Below are 9,941 nucleotides of genomic sequence, written 5' to 3' on the forward strand. Positions count from 1 at the left end.
CCGTCGACAAACAGCCAGGGCCTCGTTGATCGCGACTGTACATGGCAGTGGGATGGAGAGCATAGAGACGGAGCCTCGGCTACTGTTTAATGTGTAGACTACATATCAAACACACACTGAAATAGCTTTAGAATGTACACGTGTTGTCACAGTTTGGTCAAACTCAGTAGGCCTATTTAAACCGGGACCAAACATTTGATGAATTAGTCTTCTTTAAAAACATTTTATTAATTAGTCTTCTTAACCAAGATAATTCAGTAATCTAAAATTCAGTTGGATTAGAGTTTTTTTTTAAATAGTATAATTAATTTATAATAAAACATTAGATAAATGTTAAGGTTGTCAATCAGTAGTTGAAACAATAACAAATCGAATTCCCGTCCCGTTTCGGGGTAAAGGGTAAGAGACGGGACTGGAGAAATGAAACCGCTCATTTTCATAGACATAACTATGGATACAAGGACTGACCGTCCATGATATCAACACGTGAGGTTTAAATCCGGTTTTGAGGCTATACACCGTTTGTTTACAATTTCATTGTTTACAAACAACTGGGGGGAAAACCAGCTGATATGTTGGGTTCTGATGGGCTTAGACAGTTGTAGTCTTTAAGAGACGATAGGTTCATATCATTAAATCAAAAGTCATAAAATGTACGTAGGAACTGCAGATATCCCCTTTAGTTAAAGATGAAACGCATGAAACAGTAGAAGAAGAACGACTTGTTTAAAACATTAAACGATGTGTAAAACAGTAGAAGAAGAACGACTAGTTTAAAACATTAAACGATGTGTAAAACAGTAGAAGAAGAACGACTAGTTTAAAACATTAAACGATGTGTAAAACAGTAGAAGAAGAACGACTAGTTTAAAACATTAAACAATGTGTAAAACAGTAGAAGAAGAACGACTAGTTTAAAACATTAAACAATGTGTAAAACAGTAGAAGAAGAACGACTAGTTTAAAACATTAAACAGTAGAAGAAGAATGACTAGTTTAAAACATTAAACAGTAGAAGAAGAACGACTAGTTTAAAACATTAAACAGTAGAAGAAGAATGACTAGTTTAAAACATTAAACAGTAGAAGAAGAATGACTAGTTTAAAACATTAAACAGTAGAAGAAGAATGACTAGTTTAAAACATTAAACGATGTGTAAAACAGTAGAAGAAGAATGACTAGTTTAAAACATTAAACGATGTGTAAAACAGTAGAAGAAGAACGACTAGTTTAAAACATTAAACGATGTGTAAAACAGTAGAAGAAGAATGACTAGTTTAAAACATTAAACGATGTGTAAAACAGTAGAAGAAGAATGACTAGTTTAAAACATTAAACGATGTGTAAAACAGTAGAAGAAGAACGACTAGTTTAAAACATTAAACGATGTGTAAAACAGTAGAAGAAGAATGACTAGTTTAAAACATTAAACGATGCACAAAATATACTGGTTATAATCGTTACGGTTAAAAACGAATGGTTGCTATCATTATTATGATATGTGGGCTCTCGAGTGGCGCAGCGATCTAAAGACACTGCATCTCAGTGCAAGTGGCGACACTACATCCACTGGTTCGAATCCAGGCTGAATGCATCGTGCCGTGATTGGGAGGTCCCATAGGCCGGCGCACCATTGGCCCAGCGTCGTCCGGGTTTGTCCGGGGTAGGCCGTCATTGCACATAAGAACTCGTTCTTAAACTGACTTGCCTAGTTAAATGAAGGTTGAATAAATAAGTTGGTCTGTTATGAGCTATGAGCCTTGTATCGTCCTATAGGAAAGCCGTGAAAGTTGTAACGTTACAGCGTGTAGTAGATATATGGGGAGGAATGGATTCATTATAATGATGAATGGATATGAATATAGCTAGATAACAACAACGCTGTGGGGGGAAATGAATGAATGAATGTCGAGGAGGTGAAGACGGAGAAAATAACGGTGTTTCATTTTGTTTGACGCTTTAGGCGATCTGCGCAGTGAATATTTCAGGGGTGAAATGTTTCTCTCATATAACTCAGGTGGGACTTTGTATGTAGTGAATCCTGTTCGGGTTTGCTGAACTAGAATATGAACGACGGTTGCTTTTCATTAGCTACACTCTCTCTCTCTCTCTCTCTCTCTCTCTCTCTCTCTCTCTCTCTCTCTCTCTCTCTCTCTCTCTCTCTCTCTCTCTCTCTCTCTCTCTCTCTCTCTCTCTCTTTGCCAATCAATTCCATTAGCCTAATGAGAAGAGCTGCATGTTTCATATAGCGCCCGGTCTTCCTTCCTTCCTACCTTCCCTCCTTCCTTCCTTCCTTCCTTCCTTGGCTTCGAGCGAACATTATAACATTTGGAGCTAGAAACGGTGTGTTTGTTTGTTGATGAGGAGGAACAAGACAAAGTGATGTTTCCCCCCAATAACACTGACTGACTGACTGACTGACTGACTGGCTGACTGGCTGACTGGCTGGCTGGCTGGCTGGCTGGCTGGCTGGCTGACTGCTGACTGACTGACTGACTGACTGACTGACTGACTGACTGACAGGCCAAGACACAAACAGACAGACTTTCTATTGTGACATGTGATTGTTCTAATTCTAGAATAGTATATCTAGATGCATCAGTGTTCTAGTTTATTTGTTCTAATTCTAGAATAGTATATCTAGATACATCATTGTTCTAGTTTATTTGTTCTAATTCTAGAATAGTATATCTATATGCATCAGTGTTCTAGTTTATTTGTTCTAATTCTAGAATAGTATATCTATATGCATCAGTGTTCTAGTTTATTTGTTCTAATTCTAGAATAGTATATCTATATGCATCATTGTTCTAGTTTATTTGTTCTAATTCTAGAATAGTATATCTATATGCATCAGTGTTCTAGTTTATTTGTTCTAATTCTAGAATAGTATATCTATATGCATCATTGTTCTAGTTTATTTGTTCTAATTCTAGAATAGTATATCTAGATACATCAGTGTTCTAGTTTATTTGTTCTAATTCTAGAATAGTATATCTATATTCATCAGCATTCTAGTTTATTTGTTCTAATTCTAGAATAGTATCTCTATATGCATCAGTGTTCTAGTTTATTTGTTCTAATTCTAGAATAGTATATCTATATGCATCATTGTTCTAGATGATGTTTTCTCTCCATTGGTTTATACTGAGTTTTGTTAATGAAATGACTTCCCAAATACCATTATTGTCTTCTTTTCGATTGCATATATTTTCTTTCAATTAAAAGGTCCGAGGAGAACGGATAGGCCCATATAACCACTCCCGGGTTTTTAATTCAATAGTGTTTTTATAGGCTATTTTCATTATAGGCCTAGCTACAACTAAGTCTCATTTTTTAGTAATACTCAATTAATTTACCGGTTTATATTGACAGGAATAAATTTACTTCAAAAGGTTCTAAAGGCAGTAGTTCTTAACCTTGGTAATTGAAATTGAAACGTAAAATCACCCACTGTCTCGAACCCCGCCGCAATGCGAGGCCGCTTATTGGTCTATGGGACAATTCGAACAGCGAGTCGTTCACCCGCAGGATTCGGACCGACCAATCAGCGGTTGGCCCCCCGCCTGATCCTATCAGGGAGCCGGGCGTGACGTCAGAGCGGTGCACAGGCCCGTGATTGGCTTGTTGAAGGGTTTGATTGACAGGGTGCTGTAAGGACCAGGGGGCTGGCGCGCGGGCGCTGTCCACACCAGAGCAGGTCCTGAAACTCGGCGTGCGCAAATCGTGGGCTCCTCACGCTGCAGCGAGCCTCTCAACCTTCTAACCGAATAGAGCTCACGGTGGGAACGTTTACGCGAGGAACAATACTGGGTTTTTTTTCTCTCCCCGTGTTCCACACACAGCGACATTCCTGTACAGACACACACACACATCCCTGGGATTTTACGTGTGTTTGTGGGACAGTGTGTGTTTGAAGAGAGACAAAACAAGCCAACTGAATCACACCCTTCACAGCAGCTTCACATAATGAGCCATTTAACTTCACTTGCTTCGTGCCCATCTCTCATTTTCGTTTTTAAAAAACTTTTCAATTCGATCTCTCTCTAAAATGTGCCTCCCAGTTTCTCCCCCTCCCCCGCGCGCTTTCACGGAAGCCACGACAACAGTGAAGGAGTTTAAGTGTTTCTGGAACCGGAGGATTTGAGGAGAAGAGTAACGTTGTTTTCCCAACGGTCACTTGCTGGAGCAAATGTTGTAGCCGATGAATCAACTGGACACTCAACATACCGGGGATTTCTAACGAATTGTTATCCTACCGGAGGCAAGAAGGATTCTAACGGGGGGCTCGAGTCAGACCGGTGAGAGGGAGCAGCGTTTACCGTGTGTTCACCGTGTGAATGACAGCAGCTTCTCTCCGGTTCAGTCACAGTTCAGGGGTCAGGACCAACGGACCGAGAAGGCGACCGAGATTCCGTTACGAGGGGAGTGCAATAGACTAACACGTTTCGGTCTCGGTCTATTTTTTCTATAATAACTTTCACGTTATTCAATTATTTTTTTGAACTTACTCGTCTTTCAATCAGACATGTCCTGTTGAAGGGATTGGGACCGTGATTGATGTGTTTTCTCTGCCGGCCTTGGAGGCACCTAAGCCGGATAGTTGGAATGAGTAACCCCGCTGAACTCCCAATGAAGGAACCGGAGTCATTTGAGTTTTAATTATATTCTTACACAATTATTACAAACTCTATAATTTTTTTTAAACAACATTTATTTTTGTTGTATTATTCGTTAGCTTAAAAAAAATCATATTATATTTAAAAGAAAATATAACATTTTTTATTTTTATTTTGGAGGGACCAGTCTCTTCGTGGCTTAACGGTTTCTTGGTGTTTTGGGTTTTTGAAACGCACCCATCATCTCTGGGGTTGTGAGCGCGAGGGAGAAGGGCGCACCCGGTGGGCCTCGTGAAGACGTTCATACCGTAGGGACCTCCATCCCCCAGCCGTGAGAGCTACGATGGAGATTCACTGTAAACACGACCCGTTCGCTGCGATGCACAGTAAGTACCGTTTACCAAGCGCTGCCTGCCCCCTTCTCTCCGTCAACCGATATTTAAACACACGAGTGCCCATAGGTTATAGAGATGCCTGCTCTTTCCTCTGTAGCCTATTAATCTAGACGAGATGCCACATGCAGAGGCTTCAACTTGTGTTGTCCAAATAGAAGGAACACTTAAGCATCTTTATATTTTCAACCAACTTTGATCAAGAATTTGGCTGGAGATTTTTTTTTGTGTGTGTGTGTGTATAGTGATGTGTGTATAGTGATGTGTGTATTAGTGCATCATGATGTGTGTGTGTGTGTGTGTGTGTAGTGACGTGTGTATTAGTGCACGGTGTGTGTTTTCTGCTTCCTGTTTTGAGTCTTTTATCAATAACCCTGGATGATGGAGGGGAGGAGGGTAAGGGTGAGGGGAGGAGCGGGGTGAGGGTGAGGGGAGGAGCGGGGTGGGTGGAGGAGGTATTGAAAGAGCCCCCAGTCACATCCGGGGCCAGTGGTAACAAAGCATGACTTAAAAAACACTGAACTTGACCCGCCGTGTTCCGATGCTCCTCACACCGCGAACAACACCGGCTCATAACCGGCCACAGGGACACGCTATACTGTCGAAGGCAAAGTTGGAGGGGCAGCAGAAGAGGGTTACGAAGCGGCTATTTAACACCGGCTGTGGGTAGTGCAGGGGAAGAGACGCACGGCGGAGGAACTTGGTCTCTGTTCGGTGACATGGCAGGCAGCAGCAGTAGAGGTCATGGGGTCTCTCTCCTCTCTCTTTCACTTGTCACCCCCCTCCCCCCACCCCCTTCTTTTACTCTCTCTCTCTTTTCTCTCGGGTAAAAGGTTATAACCCCCTCTTCCCCTCACCCCCCTCTCCCGTTTCACAGATCTAAGAAGGGGTTAAATATGACCGAGGCCTTTTCTGTTTTTTTTTTCTGAGCTCACAGAATTAGCTGTAGCTACTTGACCTATAGGACAGGAAATCCTCGAATCCACCTAAAACTCCACAACAACAAAAAACCCAACAACGTTACATTACTAAAGTCATAGCAGTAATATCACCGCAGAGACCAAACAACGGCGCTATCAATGATAGTAACGTAGGCTATAATGCATATTGTAGTCTAATAGTGAGATATATATATATATATACATGATTTATATAATAAGGTTATTTTATATGTTAAATGTCCTGTATATAAAGCTTGTGTTAAACAGGATAACCACAGTTTTTTGTTTGACATTTTCAGTGTATTTAACTCGACCACCCAACGCGCAGATTGTAACGGTCCTGTCTCCAATATCACCTGGTTGCTTTAGTCTAATAATCACACCGAATAATACCCCCCCGGTTAAACCATGTAATACCCCCAAGGTCTACCGTGTCACAGGCCCGGTACAGACTTGTCCCCTCTCACACGCCGTTATGTGAAACGACAGACATTCTCACGGTGAGTTTAACGGCGGATTAGGCACTGAGCACGTTTCTAAAGCTAGAACGAATCACGTTTCCTCTCCTCTCAGCGTGTCCGGGCCAGTGGCCGTTTCTAGCAGTGTAGTGATAGACTAGTAGTGGATACCTCGGCGCTTCTATAGACGACAGGGCTGAGAGATGCTCTACCATCACACACACGTCAGAGCTGGCAAAGAATGTACTGTGACGTGTGCAACTTTTTTTTGCTGGTTTGTGTGTGTGTGTGTGTGTGTGTGTGTGTGTGTGTGTGTGTGTGTGTGTGTGTGTGTGTGTGTGTGTGTGTGTGTGTGTGTGTGTGTGTGTGTGTGTGTGTGTGTGTTTACTTCAATTGAGAACAGAAAATCAAAATACCGCCTAGAAAACATTTATGAAGTTCAGGAGATATTATATTATATTATATTAATATAGACATAAATAATTTGAGGATAGACGACATTGCTGCTATGTCACTAATATATCAACACATTATAAGGCTTTAGGCCGAAAATATGAAGAGTCACAATGAGACCTTGTAGCTGCTGTGCGTCCATCCAGAACCCATTCAGTCCTATCTCTCTCAGACAGCTCTTCTTTTCACTGCAAAACACACCGTATTTCTCTCACCGGACTCCTAATTAAATTATTCCTTATTTTTGGGGCTATTTAAAAAAAAATCTTTAAAAAAAAAAGTTTTCATATCGAAGATGCGTTTGAGTAAATCACCGATGTCCCAAAAGACAAGTGTTAACAATGTTGATACGATACGCTGTCGCGGCTTGCGTTCGTTCACTATCATTAAATCTCGCTTTTTGACTTGGGGCTATTTTCTTTGTTTAGGTCTTTAAAGTTGAATTCTTCTGAGAATTGTAGTCCGTTTTGATGATGTTATTTTCGTCGAGATGCTTTAATGCAAGGAGAGTGTTTAGGTTGGAAAAGCGTTCATAGATTTAAACATCTGATAACTCGACACTTCGTTTTATACCATTCCTGTATTTGAACCTCTCTCGTTTACAGACGATTGAAAAAGACAAAATTATTATCATTTAATTTATTCCCCTGCAATTATTGTTTTTATTATTTATAAATGGGGTATTATTAGTAACCTTATAGTAGTAATATTGTTATAATTCATATTTTGTTCACCGGTTGTTTGGTTCGGTAGCTTTAATGAAAGTGGTTTACATTAAGGTAATTTAAAAAACCACATCTCGTGTCAACCGAAAGTAAAATAGTTTCTTAAAAACATATGAATTCAATGATTCGGGAACGTTCGACCAAACAAATTGAAAAACAACCCTGACTTTATTAAAAACCATCTATCTCGTCACGTTGTAGTACCATAGAACCGATTTAGCTGCTGTAGTTATTGTAGTTATTGTAGTATCAGTATCAGTAGTAGCAGTATTAGTAGTAGTAGTAGTATTAGTAGTAGTAGTAGTAGTAGGATTAGTTGTAGTAGTAGTTGTAGCAGTAGTAGTATTAGTAGTAGTAGTATTAGTTGTAGTAGTAGTTGTAGCAGTAGTAGTATTAGTAGTTGTAGCAGTAGTAGTATTAGTAGTTGTAGCAGTAGTAGTATTAGTAGTTGTAGCAGTAGTACTATTAGTAGTTGTAGCAGTAGTAGTATTAGTAGTAGTAGTAGGATTAGTTGTAGTAGTAGTTGTAGCAGTATTAGTAGTAGTTGTAGCAGTAGTATTAGTTGTAGTAGTAGTTGTAGCAGTAGTAGTAGTAGTAGTAGTAGTATCAGTAGTAGTAGTAGTATCAGTAGTAGTAGTATCAGTAGTAGTAGTAGTAGTAGTAGTTGTAGTAGTAGTTGTAGCAGTAGTAGTAGTAGCATAGTAGCATCAGTAGTAGTAGTAGTAGTAGTAGTTGTAGTAGTAGTTGTAGCAGTAGTAGTAGTAGTAGTAGTAGTATCAGTAGTAGTAGTATCAGTAGTAGTAGTAGTAGTAGTATTAGTTGTAGTAGTAGTTGTAGCAGTAGTAGTATTAGTAGTTGTAGCAGTAGTAGTATTAGTAGTTGTAGCAGTAGTAGTAGTAGTAGTATTAGTAGTAGTTGTAGCAGTAGTAGTAGTAGTAGTTGTAGCAGTAGTATTAGTTGTAGTAGTAGTTGTAGCAGTAGTAGTAGTAGCAGTAGTAGTAGTAGTATTAGTTGTTGTAGCAGTAGTAATAGTAGTAGTAGTATTAGTTGTAGTAGTAGTAGTAGTAGTAGTAGTATTAGTTGTAGTAGTAGTTGTAGCAGTAGTAGTAGTATTAGTAATAGTAACAGCAGTAGTAGAAGTATCAGTAGTATTAGTAGTAGTAGTAGTAGTAGCAGTAGTAGTAGTAGTAGTAGTAGTAACAGCAGTAGTAGCAGTATCAGTAGTATTAGTAGTAGTAGTAGTAGTACCAGTAGTAGTAGTAGTAGTACCAGTAGTAGTAGTAGTACCAGTAGTAGTAGTAGTAGTAGTAGTAGTAACAGCAGTAGTAGCACTATCAGTAGTATTAGTAGTAGTAGTACCAGTAGTAGTAGCAGTATCAGTAGGATTATTATTATTAGTAGTAGTACCAGTAGTAGTAGTAGTAGTAGTAGTATTAGCAGTAGTAGTAGTAGTATTAGCAGTAGTAGTAGTAGTAGTACCAGTAGTAGTAGTAGTAGTAGTAGTAGTAACAGCAGTAGTAGCACTATCAGTAGTATTATTAGTAGTAGTAGTAGTACCAGTAGTAGTAGTAGTAGTGCCAGTAGTAGTAGTAGTAGTGCCAGTAGTAGTAGTAGTAGTAGTACCAGTAGTAGTAGTAGTGCCAGTAGTAGTAGTACCAGTAGTAGTAGTAGTAGTAGTAGTAGTAGTAGCACTATCAGTAGTAGTAGTAGTAGTAGTAGTAACAGTAGTAGTAGTAGTACCAGTAGTAGTAGTAGTAGTAACAGTAGTAGTAGTAGCACTATCAGTAGTAGTAGTAGTAGTAGTAGTAGTAGTAGTAGTAGTAGTAGTACAGTAGTAGTAGTAGTGCCAGTAGTAGTAGTAGTAGTAGTAGTAACAGTAGTAGTAGTAGTGCCAGTAGTAGTAGTAGTAGTACCAGTAGTAGTAGTAGTAGTAGTAGTCGTAGTACCAGTAGTAGTAGTAGTAGTAGTAGTAGTACCAGTAGTAGTAGTAGTGCCAGTAGTAGTAGTAGTAGTAGTACCAGTAGTAGTAGTAGCACAGTAGTAGTAGTACCAGTAGTAGTAGTAGTGCCAGTAGTAGTAGCACTATCAGTAGTAGTAGTAGCACTATCAGTAGTAGTAGTAGTAGTACCAGTAGTAGTAGTAGTAGCACTACCAGTAGTAGTAGTAGTAGTATCAGTAGTAGCACTATCAGTAGTAGTAGTAGTAGTAGTAGTAGTAGTAGTAGTAGTAGTAGTAGTAGTAGTAGTAGTAGTAGTAGTAGTAGTAGTAGTAGTTGTTGGCCCGTTCAGATAATGAGATGTGTAGGTATGTTTTCTATACCACGGTCCTTTAAGTCGGGTGGCATTTATCTCGA

The 9,941-nt window shown here is 39.5% G+C and overlaps 1 protein-coding gene across 1 annotated transcript in view; it reads left to right on the forward strand.

The window, feature by feature from the left end:
- The first annotated feature begins 3,394 nt into the window (after positions 1-3,394).
- The window catches only part of LOC127925666 (paired box protein Pax-5-like), a 103,821-nt gene continuing 97,274 nt past the window's right edge, over positions 3,395-9,941 (forward strand). Inside the window, exon 1 of the mRNA XM_052510682.1 lies at positions 3,395-5,005. Within this exon, the coding sequence (XP_052366642.1) occupies positions 4,963-5,005 (43 nt within the window). The 5' untranslated portion in view covers positions 3,395-4,962. The remainder of the gene's footprint in view (positions 5,006-9,941) is intronic.

Source organism: Oncorhynchus keta, unplaced genomic scaffold (genome assembly GCF_023373465.1).
Source record: "Oncorhynchus keta strain PuntledgeMale-10-30-2019 unplaced genomic scaffold, Oket_V2 Un_contig_6060_pilon_pilon, whole genome shotgun sequence".
Classification (NCBI taxonomy): Eukaryota; Metazoa; Chordata; class Actinopteri; order Salmoniformes; family Salmonidae; genus Oncorhynchus; species Oncorhynchus keta.